This window comes from Schistocerca cancellata, chromosome 6, assembly GCF_023864275.1.
Source record: "Schistocerca cancellata isolate TAMUIC-IGC-003103 chromosome 6, iqSchCanc2.1, whole genome shotgun sequence".
Lineage (NCBI taxonomy): Eukaryota > Metazoa > Arthropoda > Insecta > Orthoptera > Acrididae > Schistocerca > Schistocerca cancellata.
In genome coordinates, this window is record NC_064631.1 from 256447513 (window position 1) to 256466314 (window position 18802).

The 18802-nt window shown below is 45.0% G+C and overlaps 1 protein-coding gene across 1 annotated transcript in view; it reads left to right on the forward strand.

The window, feature by feature from the left end:
• The window catches only part of LOC126190931 (ADAMTS-like protein 4), a 732673-nt gene that overhangs the window by 509538 nt on the left and 204333 nt on the right, over positions 1-18802 (forward strand). The window contains exon 2 of the mRNA XM_049931570.1: positions 3855-4059. Within this exon, the coding sequence (XP_049787527.1) occupies positions 3855-4059 (205 nt within the window). The remainder of the gene's footprint in view (positions 1-3854; positions 4060-18802) is intronic.

Genomic DNA, 18802 nt, shown 5'->3' on the forward strand with positions numbered 1-18802 from the left:
TTAAACGAAGACAAAACTGAGAGCATACTCTTTAAAATAGATGTCAAGCAGCTTCCCACTATACGTGTGTATGAAATGGAAAAAATCTGAGCTATTGTCTCAGAGTTACCGTCTCCGAAAGCACGTGTTTTGAAGTTCAAAAGCAACAGGAAGCTACCCGGATTTCATTTTAATAAAAATCTCACCATTGCTGAAGGCTAGTTCATTCCCCCTCGTTTTTAAATGTAGTTAAAGCCAACGTAGTACGTTCGGGAGCGTGGTTCCTAAGTGAATAGAGATTTCAATAAAGGTGATAGAAGCTAAAAATAAAATCGTAAGAATGCCAAAATATATGAACAGTTTTTATATTGTTCATAAATTGAATACGAAATCTCATGTTTCCCACTCAGAGGAATATATGCCCTTATATGACCATCCACATACAAAGAGCAAGAAAATTTGTAACGCCCAAAACATTACGTATTGAGTTCAGGGTAACGAGATAAGGAACTCAACAGCTCGGATGGCTGAATAAAAATTGGATATCGATTTACTAGTTCTCCAAGTTGTAAACTAGAACAAAGGCCCAACGTTGCCTACGTTAAACACGACTGCATAGTGTCTCGAGCAAAGAAATCCAGAACGCCTCAAGCGGAAAGGACACGCAACTTGCATGCACGTAAATGAAGCATAAACAGCTCATCATAATCCCAAATGGGGATGCCTTCAGTGTGCCCATTTCGTCAGTACAGCATCGGCGCAACCTCACGGCGCTGGCGGAAGAAGAGAGTATCCTACAGCGGTGACCGAGCGGGCCACGCTGATTCTGCTGCCAAGTTTTGCTATTGGCTGACTCACATCAAACTGCAGGCGGCTTACTGATACATAAAGTCAAAAGACTGTGACTTCGAAGATAAGGTACGCTAACAGACGGAGACATGACCACAAATGGGATAAAAAGATCTCGGTAGGCTTTCCGCGTCAAATGAGGATAAAGTCCCAAGCTTGCGATGAATATCTCCATCATCGTCGTCAGGGACTATGTCTGACTGTCGTAATATATTGTATGAATATTTCGATGAAATCATTATGTTGCGCTCCGACAGTGTCAGTACAGTTCTGTCGGTAAGATGTCCGTACTAGGGCTATTGTTAGCTGTGGTGCGAATCTGAGTCTGCAAGGATGGTAAGGGACAAAGGTGGCGTGCCAGTGCCAGGGAGTCGTGGTGCCAGTTTGTTGCAAGCGATTGACTGTGTCGCGGAGGGCGTCCACTTCCTCGTATAGTCGCCTCGCCTTGTCTGGAATGATGGTCTTTAGAACGACCTCGTTCGTCTCCTCTTGAATCGATGGACATGCAGGCCCCACCGAAGTGCCTTATTCGGCATGCGCTGGAGGGTCTGCGTCCTGGAGGCTCTAATCGTGGTCCCCACAGTGAAGCCATAGGCGATAGAAGGGTCGACAGTTGTACAGTATAGTTGCAGCTTCGTATCTAAGATCAGGTCCGTGCTGATGAAGAGTGGGTACAAGGCCTTTGACAGTTGCAGCCCCTTTGGGTGACATACGAAGAGCAATTCGCTATCCATCTGACTCTTAGATGTTTGATGTCCCGGGACCATGGGACCTGGACGGCTCCAATAATGATGTGGCGGAGGATAGGGTGCCATTTCGTGAAGCAGACAGCCGTAGTTTTGGCGGCACGTTAAACTGGTGAGGCTCATACTTTTATACCCAAGCGACGGCGTCTGATTGGCTGGATTAGGTCACGATCATGAAAATGGCCCCGTCGATGATGGAGGTAGTCACCGAAAGCTTGCGATTTTTTCGAATTTGCTGTGGAAAGTTTACAGAGGACTTTTTATGCAATAAAGATAGAATCTTCTGGGTTATTAGGCCGCGTCATCTTTCTGCTAAAATGATCGACGTTTCGACCCCTCTGCTGGGATATTCTTCAGGATCTTATGGTGTCCACTAGTGCTAGGTTATTAGGCCGCGTCATATTTCTACTAAAATGATCGACGTTTCGACCCCTCTGCTGGGATCTTCCTCAGGATCTTATGGTATCCACTACTGCTAGAACACTAGAACTCTTGCAGTAGTGGACACCATAAGATCCTGAGGAAGATCCCAGGAGAGGGGTCGAAAGGTCGATGATTTTAGTAGAAATATGACGCGGCCTAATAACCCACAAGATTTTAACTTCAGTGACAACGGCAACGAATGCCTGCAGAATTACACACACTACTGGACATTAAAATTGCTACACCAAGGAGAAATGCAGATGATAAACGAGTATTTATTGGACAAATATATTATAGTAGAACTGACATGTGATTACGTTTTCACGCAATTTGGGTGCATAGATCCTGAGAAATCAGTACCCAGAACAACCACCTCTGGCCGTAATAACGGCCTTGATACGACTGCGCATTGAGTCAAACAGCTAGGAAGGCGTGTACAGGTACAGCTGCCCATGCAGTTTCAACACGATACCACAGTTCATCAAGAGTAGTGACTGGCGTATTGTGACGAGCCAGTTGCTCACGGCCACCATTGACCAGACGTTTTCAGTTGGTGAGAGATCTGGAGAATGTACTGGCCAGGGCAGCAGTCGAACATTTTCTATATCCAGAAAGGCCCGTACAGGACCTGCAACATGCGGTCGTGCATTATCCTGCTGAAATGTAGGGTTTCGCAGGATTCGAATCAAGGATAGAGCAACGGGTCGTCACACATCAGAAATGTAACGTCCACTATTCAATGTGCCGTCAATGCGAACATGCGGTGACCGAGACGTGTAACCGATGGCACCCCATACCATCACGCCGGGTGATACGCCAGTATGGCGATGACGATTACACGCTTCCAATGTGCGTTCACCGTGATGTCGCCAAACACGGATGTGACCATCTGAAAAAATGATGTTTCGCCATTCGTGCACCCAGGTTCGTCGTTAAGTACACCATCGCAGGCGCTCCTGTCTGTGATGCAGCATCAAGGGTAAGCGCAGCCATGGTCTCCGAGGTGATAGTCCATGCTGCTGCAAACGTCGTCGAACTGTTCGTGCAGATCGTTGTTGTCTTGCCATCGTCCCCATCTGTTGACTCATGGATCGAGACGTGGCTGCACGATCCGTGCAGCCATGCGGATAAGATGCCTGTCTTCTCGTCTGCTAGTGATACGAGGCCGTTGGGATCCAGCACGGCATTCCGTATTACGCTGCTGAACCCGCCGATTGCATATTCTGCTAACAATCATTGGATCTCGAACAACGCGAGCAGCAATATCGCGATACGATAAACCGCATTCGCGATAGGATACAATCAGACCTTTATCACAGTCGGAAACGTTATGGCAAGCATTTATCCTCCTTAACACGAGGCATCCCAACAACGTTTCACCAGGCAACGCCGATCAACTGCAGTTTATGTATGAGAAATCGGTTGGAAACTTTCGTCATGTCAGCACGTTGTAGGTGTCGCCACCGGCGCCAACCTTTAGTGAATGCTCTGATAAGCTAATCATTTGCATATCACAGCATCTTCTTCCTGTCGGCTAAATTTCGCGTCTGTAGCACGTCATCTCCGTGGTGTAGCAATTTTAATGGCCAGTAGTGTACTTTTTATGCAGTTACTCCATTGCGAAAGACTTCTTACCCTTGACCAAAGACTTTTTGAGACAGACAGGTGCCCAGCGACGCACGCATGAATACACGGTACGAAATGTGTGAGACGGCAGGAGACTTTTTCAACACACACACACGCACCACACACACACACATACATTTATACAGCAAGCAGCTCAGCATAGTGCTCTAGTCGTGTAAGGTGTAGAGGAGTGCGCCAGCAGCCGAGTGACGCGTGCGTGTCTGCCCGCAGAGAGTGGGCTGCGACGGCGTGGTGGGCTCGGGGCGCGTGGTGGACGCGTGCGGCGTGTGCGGCGGCGACAGCAGCGCGTGCCGGCGCGTGGCGGGCCTGTTCACGCGGCCCACGCTGCCGCCCGGCTACAACCTGGTGGCCACGCTGCCGCGCGCCGCCTGCAACGTCACCGTCGCGGAGCTGCGGCCCTCCAGGAACTTCCTCGGTAAGAACAACGTACTTCAATCTCTCTCTCTCTCTCTCTCTCTCTCTCTCTCTCTCTCTCCAGGCGCGCGGGTTAGGCGTGCGGTCTAGGGTGTCTTGTCACGATTCGTGACGCTACCCCCGTCGGAGGTTCGAGTCCTCCCTCGGGCATGGGTGTGTGTGTTGTCCTTAGGGTTAGTTAGTTCAAGTTAGATTAAGTACTGTGTAAGCTTAGGGAGCGATGACCTCAACAGTTTGGTTCCATAGGCTCTTACCACAAATTTCCAAATTATCTCTCTCTCTCTCCCTCCCTCTCTCTCTCTCTCTCTCTCTCTCTCTCTCTCTCTCTCTCTGTGTGTGTGTGTGTGTGTGTGTGTGTGTGTGTGTGTGTGTGTGTTTGTAGCGTCCTGGCGCCATCCCAATCACATATTATTATCATTGTTTATTATTATTTTTATGAGCGGACAAATTCGACAGAGGACATTAAAAAAGTTCAAAGAAGCACGGTTGGTTTTATAATATCGCAAAACAGGGACGAGTGTGCCACGGATCTAATACAGAAGTTGTTGTGGCAACCATTAAAACAAAGACGGTTTTCATTGCGGCACGTTCTTTTGAAGAAATTTCAGTCACCTTCGTTCTCCTCCCACAGCGAAAATATTATGGTCATCCACAAAGAACGATATCGTACCACACCCACCACCGATCTCCCACCTCCGTGATAGCAGGAGTGACACTTAGATCCTTTCCCCATCTCAGCGTGACCCGTGTTTTGTTGCCGAGTGGTCGCGCCTCTTTCTCCTGTAACTTTCGCGGCGCCCATTGTAAATACCGCCAGATACGAAGTGCGTAGTCTCATTCGCATTCTGCACAAAATGGTCCGCCTATCGAAATTTATAGACAAATAAAGAATTTTTATGGTGATGGCACGATGGACGAGTCTCCAAAAAATTTGTGTGAATTTCTAAGCGACCAAACTGATGAGGTCATCTGTCCCTAGACTTACACGCTATTTAAACTAACTTCTAATAAGAACAACACACACACACACACACACCCATGCCCGAGGGAGGACTCGAACCTCCGGTGGGAGGGGCCGCACAGTCAGTGATATGGCGCCCCTCTACCCACGCGGCCACTCCGCGCGGTCGAGTCTTCAGTGACGTGGAATGTTCTCAGCAAATGTGTTTTTTGGTTGATGACAATCCATGGCTCCATGCATCAGGTCGAACATTGAAAGAACTTCAGCGTATGAAGTGGAAAAATTTTTGACATCCATCTTACAGCCCTGACTTAGCACCAAGTGATTTACACATATTCTGAAACAAAGGAATTTTTGGGTGGAAAGCATTTCGTAAAACAGGAAGACCTCGAACAAGTAGTGACATCCTGGCTCAGATCTTTGGCGGCTGAGGAGTACTACATGCGAATAGAAAAATTGGTCCCATGTTACAATAAGTGCCTTGACAGTTACGGTGACTATACTGAGAAAGAGAGGTGCTATAACTATGTAATATTGATGCCTTTCTTTTTATTTTGTTCTGTCAAAGCATTCTTTGCTTTCTGCACGCTCTTTTTCTTTTTTGACGTACACCTACATAGGTGGTCGAGTGGTTCTAGGTGCTTCAGTCCGGAACCGCGCTGCTGCTACGGTCGCAGGTTCGAAACCAGCCTCGGGCATGGATGTGTGTGATGTCCTTAGCTTAGTTAGGTTTAAGTAGTTCTAAGTTCTAGGGGACTGATCACCTCCGATGTTAAGTCCTATACTGCTTAGAGCAATTTCAACATTTTTGAACCTACATAGGAAGAAATGTTCGTCATAATTAACTCTAGATTACTAAATGCTCGTAAAATTTATGATTGCGGTACGATATAAAACACGACATTGTGTACTTGATTTGGTATGTAACATACGATTAGGTATCAAATAATTGCAATTAACTAATGCATAATCTAAGAATAATAATTTCCTTTGAATAAATTAGGAGTTGTACAATTTACGGCTGTTTAGTACAAATGTACCATTCTCGTCTCTTTAGTGTTCTAGGGTTAAATGAGAGAAATCAGAGTACACACGGAAAGATTCAAGTGTTCATTTTTCACGCGCGCTGTTAGACTGTTGAACGGTACAGAAACAGCTTGAAGGTAGCTCGATGAACCCTCTGATACGCACTTAATTGTGATATTACACTTAAATACCAGGTTTTCCAATAGCGCTTGTAAATGTTTTTATTGATTATAGGTTTCGACAGATCTGTGCTGTCGTCATCTGATCTAACATATTAACAGAAGTTCATAATCTTTACGTAGTTACAAGCCACATAGTGATGGTGCGTCATTTTAACTTTATCTTTTATATTTTATTGTAAAACGACTATAAATTATACGTTGTCGTGTTGGAAGTCAGACCTGGAAGCTGGAGAGATCTGTAGAGATTGAATAAGAGTCCCTAACCGTTTTTCCACCAACCTGTCTTCTTCTAAAGTTGTGTCCCCAGCGCAGAAGATAGTTCGTCTGTCGTGGGATCTTCTTCGGTGGAGGCTGCTACACTGTCATCTCTAACTTGAACCTGTTTTTGCGCTTTTTTTGTGGAATGCCACTGGCCCAGGTCAGTCCCTGTATCTACAGAGGGTTAGATCTGTAGCACTGACAATGATGGTAGGCGACACCTTTCATTAATGTATCCTGTTTGTTTATATTTTAAATTATCACATTTTACATTGTCTTCTACAACACTCCACATATTTTTCTTCTGAGAACTCCCGGTATAGAGTACGACATGCCCCTCCGAATCAGAGATACGCGTCCAGCTCTGAAGAACGGCCGAAACAGAGATACACGTCCGGCTCTGAAGAATGCCCGAAACAATCTGACTAGTACAGCCGAGGTACTTCGTATCCCAGACGCGCAAAAGCGACCCGAAGGTGTCCGAAGCACTTCGGTTGCAATATCGTTACTCTTATGTTTCTCAAAACTAATGAAATTAAAAAAAAAAACGGTAGAGTCGTAGGGTAACCATGAAAGATTGTCATACTGAAAACTGGGTTAAGTACAATGAAAAGTATATAAATAATTAATAAGAGAATTTAGGCATTTTGGCGCCTAATACCCGAATGTGCCGGCCAATCAGAAGCAAGTTCAGTAGCATTGCTGGACTCTCTCACGGGAATAGTACATACTGTACCATTTGCTGCTTGTACCTAACTCCACTTTTGTGCCATATGCTGCTTCACGTGTATCAAGCTGCAAGGCGAGCTTATAGCAAGACGAAATACTGGCAGCCACAGCCAGGAATATCACACGACACATCATCACTATGTGGATCGCAACTATGTAAAGATCATAAACCTCTGTTAATATGTTAGAAGATGTGATGACGACAGCACAGATCTGTCGGCACTGGTAATCAATAAAAACATTTACATACAGTTTTGACGTATATGGTATTCAAGAATGATATCACATTTCAGATCACCCCTGTTATGCCGAAGCCAAGGTAGCCCCTGAAGGCCAGCAACCCATATTACACCACAGAGGATGAGTTTGTCTATGTCCAAGGCATACCAAAAGCACCATGGTAAACACCGGCTATTTACATACAAGATAATGGAAACAGACATTCCGAGCACTACTTTCTACTGGGGGAGCTCGAGCCATGGCCTGCAGGAAGCATCATTACGCGGAAACCTGATTGGCTGGAGACAGCTAATTAGGGGCTAGAATCAGCCCCGAAGTTCAGTTCACCCCAGATGCCGATCTCTTGTACTTCTACTGCTGACGATTACGTCTTCATCTCTTACTAGAGTGTGTGTGTGTGTGTGTGTGTGTGTGTGTGTGTGTGTGTGTGTTACCACGAACCTTTGTGGAAAATTAGAAGTGAACTTTTGTTTGCCTCAATTATGAGACTTTTACTTGCATCGTTATTGTTATCTTTCGTTTATGGTTGAGTCATCAACCTTGTGAACTTACATCAGTAAAAGTTGTGTTTGTGAAAAAATTGCGAATTGTCAGTCACCACAACCCCCAACAGATGACACATTGTCAAACATATATAACTTAACTGTGAATTGCACCAGCCATGTAGATGTAGAATGTAGACGCCCTATAGGATGATCAAAGCATTCTGCCTCATTTGAATATTCTTTCTCAGCTTCCATGATTCTCTGTGTCGATAAAAAACTCTTATAGAATCAGTTTGTTGGACGTATGTCTGTTTGTTAAGTAGCCTCTTTCTCACGAATGAGTGGAGGTATTTAGCTGAAATTTTGTCAAATACTACTATACCTTGGCGGTGCAGTTAATGCAATCAAAAGATACGGTCGTTTATATAACTTATTTCAATGCTTCAAAACTCACTCATCAAAACTTACAGCTGAACTATTTACAGACATAACTAAGTCTATACGGAACTGCCAGAGTGAGAGTCCCGCTCACATTTGTCGGTTCTTTTCTCCATGGAGTCTCTTTCTATCTTCACTCTTCTACATCCCCGGTTTCTTTGGGACTTCGTTTTCTGCTCTCATGATCCAATCTTGTATCTTTGTATTTCTGCTGTCACCTTCTATTGGGTCGATTAGTCCGTTTACTAGGTCAAGTTTGACATGTGCCGACCATAGTGTTGTTAACTTGACCCCTTGTATCTATGTCAGAGTTCTGCTAGTCTATTTTGGTGGTGGTAGCCTGCTAATATAGCCGTAGAGCTTTAACCTTCTTCTGACACTTGCTGTTAGGTTTGACGTCCTCTCTGTACGTTTCCTAGAGTAGAGTGTAGTCAGTATCCCTCTTCTGTTACCTTTGGACCGAGAATTTTTCCACGATTTTTCATTCTTCCTTCAATATACTTTCCATGTCGCTTTAGCGTCTCGCTTCAGTTCAGTACAGCAGGTTTGATTACTGTGTTGTAATGTCTGTGTGAATGGACATGAATTTCTTAGTATCTTTGCGTCTGCCTTCCCGTACGCTCTCTTCAATGTGGTGTTGTCAAGTCCCTGTGAGATCTTCTATCCTCCTGTAGGTTCGAGGACTTCATCTAGATATTTGAAATGTGCAACTCTGTTTAACTTTCCGTCTTCTGTTCTAATTGTTGTGTGTTTGATTTTGAGCGAAAGAATTGAGATTTCCTGCGTATTCTTTTATTTTTATTAGTTTGGTTGCTGCTCGTCGTTATCTGAGTGTACGTCCCATTCCCCCATTACTTTGTCCAAGACTAGGTTACCGAATACTGGGGATAATAAATCACCGTGGGTACTCCAGTTATGATCATGAAGGGATCAGAGATTTCACTCGTGGATTCAACTTTCGTTCCTGTGCCAGCCATTGTCTGTATGATTAGTCACAGTGTTTTTGAGTCTAGTTCCCACTCTTCTAAGATGCAGAATACGGATTGTCGGTTAACGGAACCGTATGACTTCTTGAAATCAATGTAGGTGCAAATAATAAGAGCATATATATATATATATATATATATATATATATATATATATATATATATATATATATTATTTTTCAGTCCTACTCATGCAACTACAGTTTAAACAACTTTCCTATTGTTTTGATGTTTTTGTAATCCACCAGTTGTCAAACAAAGAAATTCATATGTAGGATAGATGGGACTGACCTGTCCGATACTGTCAGGATATTTTATGTTAGCGATGCAAAGGATCAAAGAGGTTTGTTGCTACATATTGAACTCCTTTATGAGCCAGTAATAGCTTTATTAATGGGTAATAAAGATTATTTTTTACATCGTGAAAGTGCAGTTAAAATGCTAACTTCCTGAAGAGGTAACTACTAGACGACAGCTGCTGAAAACAACATACATGTACTATTCTTATCGCTTACTTTTGTGCAACAAATGCTTCCTTTGTGAGTAATGGACTAATATTTATTTAATTATTTAATAAGATCTTACCGGGTGGAAATATGCAAAATATGTTTGGAGGTTGATTCATTTGTTTCCAAACGTAACAATTCCACCAAGAGCCAAAATAGCTGAACTTAATGGCTTGAGCAGTTCAGTAATATGCATCTTGTAGTCATACTGACTGATTCTACTAGGGTTATATGCTGTCGGAATTTTCACAGTAAAGTATACAGTGGTGCAGACTCTCTCTGTGACGCTTTCACGCGTGCTACGTGAATTCGTAACCAAATACACCGCCCTACACCAGGTCTTCCCTATTTTCGCCATTAACCGTATCTGCTAGGAATGGCCGGATTGACGAGCAATATTCTAGTATTGGTCTAACGAGGATCTTGTAACCTAGCTCCTTCGTAGGTCAATTACACTTCCTGAAGATTCTTCCAATGAATCTCCGTCTGACATCTACCCTACCTGACTTAATGTATCAACATGTCAATTTCTATAGTACATGGGCAATATATAAAACAGCAGTTGTCGTAATTAAAATATATAATAATGAACATGCATAATTTCAGAAAAGTCAGCCTTATTAACATTTAAATGATTCTTTATTCGTAATGAATGCTGGTAACCTCCGTGACTCTTCCTTGATAGGATGTAGGGTAATAACCGCTACCACAGTCACAGAAGAAGCTGAATTTATTTAACACAAGACCGGTTTCGGGCTTGTGCCCATTTTCATTTGGTTTACAAAAATGGTTCAAATGGCTCTGAGCACTATGGGACATAACTGCTGAGGTCATCAGTCCCCTAGAACTTAGAACTACTTAAACCTAACTAACCAAACGACATCACACACATCCATGCCCGAGACAGATTCGAACCTGCGACCGTAGCGGTCGCGCGGTTCCAGACTGTACCGCCTAGAACCGCTCGGCCACACCGTCCGGCCATGCGGTTTACATTCAGGTACATTTTCCCATTCTCATTGTTGGAGATCACCGTTTAAATCGAAAATAGATGATGTGATGATGACAAAATAAACACAAATGAAACTTCTGGAAGTGGCTAAGCGACATATGTTGCAAACCTATTATAGTACTTACATAAAGCTGGTGTATCCATATCGGTTTCGTAGTACATCTAGACAGGGGATGGACGTGGAGTTATAGAGCAAGATGAGTAGACAAGATGGAAGGAAGAAACCAGAAGTAGGGATCGAAAGGCAAGGATAGTTTATACTATGAGATACTGATTCACTCTTGGCGAGAAAGAAGAAGCTGGGCTATGCCGATAAGGGAGCTACGACGATGATAAAAGTTTTGATCTCTTCCTGAATGCAAAATTGTTTTTGTATTAGAAGTAGATTAAGGGGTAGTTTGTTCCAATCACGCGGATGAAAAGGTGGAGGAGATTTCAAAAATGTTGTTCAAATGTGTGTGAAATTTCATGGGACTTAACTGTTAAGGTCATCAGTCCCTAAGCTTACACACTACTTAACCTAAATTATCCTAAGGACAAACACACACGCCCATGCCCGAGGGAGGACTCGAACCTCCTCCGGAATCAGCCGCACAGTCCATGACTGCAGCGCCTGAGACCGCTCGGCTAATCCTGCGCGGCGGAGGAGATTTATGCAAAAGGACAGTCATCATGCTGGACGTACCAGATCAGTTATTGTAGTTATGAAATGGTGATAGATATTTGGTATTTCACGAGAGGTACAGTGGACAAAGGTGACAAAAACACCGATGAAGCAAACAGCTTGTGTACATCTTGTCACCTACGCTGTCGCATTCACTCTGCCCGTACGGCAGACCGACGTAACCAAAAAACTGTATGTTCCACCCACACCTTATTCATGCATTGATTTTTACTATTTGTGTCGCTTTCAACTTCACCACAGTAAAAAGATTTTCCAAGACTAAAGACTGGAATGATTTTTGTTTAATCTGAAGGGGAAATATTGTTGGATTGTATGTAAGGAAGAGAGAGATTTCAGGCATGCTGCTACAGTTTCTTCTTCACAATTCAGATGTTCATTCGTCATTATGCAGACATCATTTACTGTTTTTGGTATGATAAATGCTTACCATAAAGAAGTATTGGAGAAATTGTACCATTGAAACGTCAGCCGATCAACTTTCGGTGTGATACGGGGCTAACTTACGATTTTCACGACTTAGTTTAAGACACAGGTTTAGTGCCCATCATGATTCACACCTGAAACGGCACATCCCCTGGTAACCTTCCAGGAATTCTAACTTCCAGCCTTGCCTCACGATCCTTCCCCAGGTCCCTCCCTAAGAACAACAACCTTTCAACATCAGAAAGAACTGCCCTACACAACCTAAAAACGGATCCTGACCTGATCATCGTTTTTGTATCCCGCCTGGAAGGCGGCGTCTGTGTCTGCTCAGTCTCAATCCTTGTTGATAAACATCTACAACCAAGTGCCCAAAACCTGGCCTCCCACATGAAAGATATCAACCACTTCCTGTACTGCATCCCCACACACTTACCTCCCATATCCCTACCCATCACTGTTGATGCAACCTCCCTATACACCAACAACCCTCATGCCCATGGCCTTCCTGCAATTGAACACTACCTCTTCAATGCCATGCAGACTGCAAACTCATTACTTCATTCGTCATACACCTAATCAAATACATCATAATTCATAACTACTTCACATTTGAAGGGAAGGTATACAAACAAATTTGTGGCACAGCCATGGGCACCTGGATCCTGGATGGCACCCCCCCCCCCCCCCTGCGCTTATGCCATCCTGTTATGGGCACCTAGAGGAAACATTCATAGCTTCCCAACCCCCCCCCCCCTATGTTTCAGGTTTATTGACATCCTTATAATCTGGGCCCAAGGCCAGAACACATTATCCTCATTCCTCCACAACCTCAATGCCTTCTCTCCCATCCATGCCACCTGGTCCTCCTCCACCCATTATGCTACATTCCTAGATGTCAATCACCTCCATCTACACCTTCGTCCACATCAAACCCACTAATCACCAACAGTACCTATACTTTACCACCCCTTCCACACATAAAAATCCCTCCCATACAGCCTGGCCACCTGTGGTAGAAGCATCTGCAGTGATGAGAATTCCCTTGCCCAGCGTGCTGAAGGCTTTGTAGACAGGCAATACCCTCCACACCTAATTCACAAACAGATCTCCCATGCCATATCCTCACACACACCTGTCCTCACTTACAGCTGAAGAACCAACTACAGAGAAGGGACCCCCTTGTCACCCAATACCACCCCAGACTGGAATGACTGAGCCGCATCCTTCCTCAGGGCTCCGTTCTGCCCTGAAATGAGGGACATCCTACCGAAGACACTTACAGCCCCTCCCACAGTTGTGTTTTGCCACAACATCCTAGTCTATCCCTATGCCACTCCCACCCCAATCCCCTCCCATAGGGATCATACCTCTGTGGAAGACATAGATGCAAGAACTCTCCAATCCATTCATCTACTCCAGTCCCATTACAAGTTTATGCTACCCTATCACAGGATAGGCCATCTGCGAAAGTGGCCATGTTATAACTAGAATGAATGTCCACTGTCAAACTGTTGCCAAAACAAGGGGGACCACCCAGTGGCAAAATAGAACACAACATGCAACATGCAAACTTTCAATGGCAGCTTCACAATCCATGCCATCTGGATCCTCCCCACTACTACCAGCTTTCCTGAGCGCTGCACAGATGGGAGCTATCCTTACAGCACATCCTTCGCTCCTTTAACCTGTAAGTTAACTCACACCCAAGCCCAACTGTGTGTGTGTGTTTGTGTGTGTGTGTGTGTGTGTGTGTGTGTGTGTGTATCTGTGTGCCTGTGTGTATACACCATACATTGCCCCATTACCCACCCTATTTGTGTCGGCACTTCAGCCATTTGTATGCTGTTATCTCACTCCCTAATCTATGAAAAACCGCGTGCCCAGCCGTCTGCCACCTGTCCTCTCTACCTGCACCACTAGCTAGCCAATAGACGGCTTCCCACACTTCCACGTGCACCACCAATGAACTCTGTCGTAAGATGTACCACATATCGGCTCCTATCCTGCTTTACAGACAGGGCAAGCCTCCAACTTTCACGTCGTGTGATAAAGAGTGGACATTCAATAGCCTGTCGCCTACTCTTGGTTACACCGTCCTTCAGCTACTTTCCTTACAGGTTCGTGATAGTAATACGGGAACAATAGATCAGTTTAGCTTTTTCCGAGATGCTCGTTGTCAGGCACTGGGCCAATAACAAACTGCCCTCTGTCACAGTCGTTTATCTCGGTGGATTATTCCATTCGCGGCCCGCATCGGTGCTAGAATGATTCCCCACTCGTATCTGCACCGCTTACAACTTTCTCTTACCACACCACGTGATCGCATCTCCACCATGTGGCACTTGATCGAGGTGGTCAGTGATCGCACTGTTTTTGCTGATCACTGAGGTGACAAAAGTCGTGGAATAGCAACATCCAAATATACAGATGGCGATAGTATTGTGTACACAAGTTATAAAAGGGCAGTGCATTGCCGGAACTGTCATCTGTACTCAAGTGATTCATGCGAAAAGATTTCAGATGTGATTGTGGCCGAACGACGGGAATTAACAGACCCTGAATGCGGAATGGTAGTTGGAGCTACGCGCATGGGACATTCCATTCCGGAAATCGTTAGGAAATTATGTATTCCGAAATATACAGTGACAAGTGTGTGCCAAAAATACCAAATAGACGCATTACATCTCACCACAACAACGCACTGCCCGACGGCCTTCACTTAATACCGAGAGCAGCGGCGTTTGCGTAGAGTTGTCAGTGCTAGCAGAGTAGAAACACTGCGTGAAATAACGACAGAGATTAATTTGAGACGTACGACGAACGCATGAGTTAGGACAGTGCGGTGAAATTTGGCATTAATGGGCTATGACAGCAGACGACCGACACGAATGTCTTTGCTAACAGCACGACATCACCTGCAGCGGATCTCCTGCGCTTGTGATCATATCGGTTGGACTCTAGACGATTGGAAAACCGTAGCCAGGTCAGATGAGTTCCGCTTTCACTTGGTAAGAGTTGATGATAGGATGCAAGTGTGTCGCAGAACCCATGATGCCGTGGACCCAACTTGCCAACAAGGCATTGTGCAAGCTGGCGAAGGCTCCACATTGGTGTGGGCTGCGTTTATATGGAATGGACTGGGTTCTCTTATGCAACGGAACGGATCATTGACTGTAAGCGGTTACTTTCGACTACCTGGAGACCATTTGCAGCCGTTCATAGAGTTCATGTTCCCCAAACATGATGCCGTATGACTGGACCACAATCGTTCGCGACTGGTTTAAAGAACATTCTGGACAGTTCGTGCGAATGATTTGATCAGGCACATCATCCGACATGATTCCCACCAAGCGCTTGTGGGACAAAATCGATGCCGCGGACCCAACTTGCCAACAAGGCATTGTGCAAGCTGGCGAAGGCTCCACATTGGTGTGGGCTGCGTTTATATGGAATGGACTGGGTTCTCTTATGCAACGGAACGGATCATTGACTGTAAACGGTTACTTTCGACTACCTGGAGACCATTTGCAGCCGTTCATAGAGTTCATGTTCCCCAAACATGATGCCGTATGACTGGACCACAATCGTTCGCGACTGGTTTAAAGAACATTCTGGACAGTTCGTGCGAATGATTTGATCAGGCACATCATCCGACATGATTCCCACCAAGCGCTTGTGGGACAAAATCGATGCCGCGGACCCAACTTGCCAACAAGGCATTGTGCAAGCTGGCGAAGGCTCCACATTGGTGTGGGCTGCGTTTATATGGAATGGACTGGGTTCTCTTATGCAACGGAACGGATCATTGACTGTAAACGGTTACTTTCGACTACCTGGAGACCATTTGCAGCCGTTCATAGAGTTCATGTTCCCCAAACATGATGCCGTATGACTGGACCACAATCGATCGCGACTGGTTTAAAGAACATTCTGGACAGTTCGTGCGAATGATTTGATCAGGCACATCATCCGACATGATTCCCACCAAGCGCTTGTGGGACAAAATCGATGCCGTGGACCCAACTTGCCAACAAGGCATTGTGCAAGCTGGCGAAGGCTCCACATTGGTGTGGGCTGTGTTTATATGGAATGGACTGGGTTCTCTTATCCAACGGAACGGATCATTGACTGTAAACGGTTACTTTCGACTACCTGGAGACCATTTGCAGCCGTTCATAGAGTTCATGTTCCCCAAACATGATGCCGTATGACTGGACCACAATCGTTCGCGACTGGTTTAAAGAACATTCTGGACAGTTCGTGCGAATGATTTGATCAGGCACATCATCCGACATGATTCCCACCAAGCGCTTGTGGGACAAAATCGAGCAAGACTTTCGTAATTATGAACGGCTATAGAGGCCGCATGGCTTATTATTTCTGCAGGGGTCTTCCAACGACCTACTGAGCCCAAGCCGAGTTGCTGCCGTAGTCCGTCCGAAAGAAGGCCCGATACGATATTGTTAAGCATACCACTTTTTTCACCTCAGTGTAATCAGGAGTTGTAACCATTTTAATAGGATCAATTCTGTTACCGTCTGAGCTTACCAAGTACGCCTCACGGCACAGCTCAGTTTTCAGTTCGCAGGTACCCGACACGAACTATCCATGTCCTTCAGAAGCTCTCTAAATAAATCGATCTGACGAGAAGGGCTGTGAGGCCCGAATCGGCTGTTTGTTGTAGCCAGATAGTCCAGCTGGTGTGAGCAACGTACGTGAAAAGTAATGTTCTGGACTGGAAAACTAGTGTGGACACGGTTTCAACCTGTCAGCTGCTTTAAACTTCAGTACTATAAGATCAGGACTAATTTCATTCATAGCGTACTTTCCAGAGTTTGTGGATGCGTACTAGAATATTTTAACGTCATCGACATTTCGGCATTAATATTTGTAGCATCAAGCGATTTATAAGCCTTTCTGAATAGCGATGTAAACAGTTGAAAATTTTTATTTTAACTCAGAAGTTTTTTTGGGACTAAACAGTAAATCACGGACCAGCGCGTTAGTTTTCCGATACACAAATTCTGCCTTTCAGACTGCCCGGTATTTATTGCGGCTAGAATGATAAACAGAAACGCGGAGATTGCTGTAACACGTCGAAAACAAACCGAACTGTATCGCAGGACATTGTATTTTATTGTGTAGGCTGGCGGGAGAGAAGTCTAACAGATGGGCCCGCGCCCGGTAGAACTGCCCCGCTTACGAGTCGGGCGATGACGTGCCACCTAAGTGACACTATAAACTAAGTCGGGGTGCTTCGCCCAGCAGCTGGGAATGTCGCGCGGGCCTCGACGCTGCCAACCGGGTCACTGCCAGAGGAGCGGCGTCTGTCTTCAGCGCACAGCAAGTGTTTACCAGGTACCACGTCGTTTCGGACCCTCTGCACTCCTGTCGTGGCTCGTGTACCTACCAGAGGAGTACACATTCCGCTTTTACCCGGCCCATGCTTGACTGTTAGACAAGCAGGTAAGCGGCCGCATGTTATCAGCAGAGCGGGCCGGCTACTTTACTCCCATACAAGCCAAGCTGTGCCCAACCCAAGCAGGCTAAAAGAAACCAGCTTGCCTGCCCGTCTTTCCGTTGTGCTACGCTGCGTAGTATTTCTGTATACTTTCACTGTAATATTATGACAAGGATTGGGAAGTTAATCAAAAGTTTTCTTTTTGCCAGGGTGTGACGAGATGACGCTCAATGAAATAAATATTCATTTAGAGTCATTGTAGGTCACAAAATGGTGGGTTTTATTTGTCCTTTTTTCCTTTTTGGCGTGTTTCGTGCTTATTTATTTATTTCTATGTGAACGGTTTTCTCTGCAACTTCAGCGCTATCCACTAGTTCTGACTATTGTGTATTCGAACTACAATCAGGTCATCTCTAATAGCCGCGCGGGATTAGCCAACGGTCTAAGGCGCTGCAGTCATGGACTGTGCGTCCGGCCCGGCGGAGGTTCGAGTCCTCCTTCGGGCATGGGAGTGTGTGTCTGTCCTTAGGATAATTTAGGTTAAGTGGTGTGTAAACGTAGGGGCTGATGACCTTAGCAGTTAAGTCCTATAAGATTTCACGAACATTTGAACATCTCTAATACATATTTTCTGCAGTAATCAGAACCATCTCTGAAAGCCCAGATCTTTTGCACCTATGAACCTGAAGATCTCTAATATATTGCAACACGAACTTAAGTTTGAAGGTCTAGTTTCTGTAACCTTAGTGTGTTTCAGCCAAATATGGCCATAGTTATAAAAATTTTAATTACTTTTCCAGGATGTGCTTAGCGGCTTCGCTTAATTAATTCTGAATTGCCCAAATGCGTTTTAGCAAAGGTGATGTTTGTTTTTCATATTATGTTAATCTAAAAAGTCCATGGCAGAAGAAGCTTTTCTTTCATACTGACCTCTCTTCGCACTACGTTACATAACACCAAACTGTTGTTTATAAGCCGGCCGGGGTGGCCGTGCGTTTCTAGGCACTACAGTCTGGAACCGAGCGACCGCTACGGTCGCAGGTTCGAATCCTGCCTCGGGCATGGATGTGTATGATGTCCTTAGGTTAGTTAGGTTTAAGTAGTTCGAAGTTCTAGGCGGCTGATGACCTCAGAAGTTAAGTCGCATAGTGCTCAGAGCCATTTGTTGTTTTTAATATCCACTGAGCCACATGTGTTTCCCTATTTCAGTCAGTGTTTGCCCTAAATTTAGAAAGCGTATTTATTGCTAAATCGACTCAGCTAGGAGGACAGTGAAACTACCACTAGTCACTAAATAGTTGGAAGTCCACAACTGTTCACAGAACGTGAGGTCCGGAGGTTTCTCTGCTCTA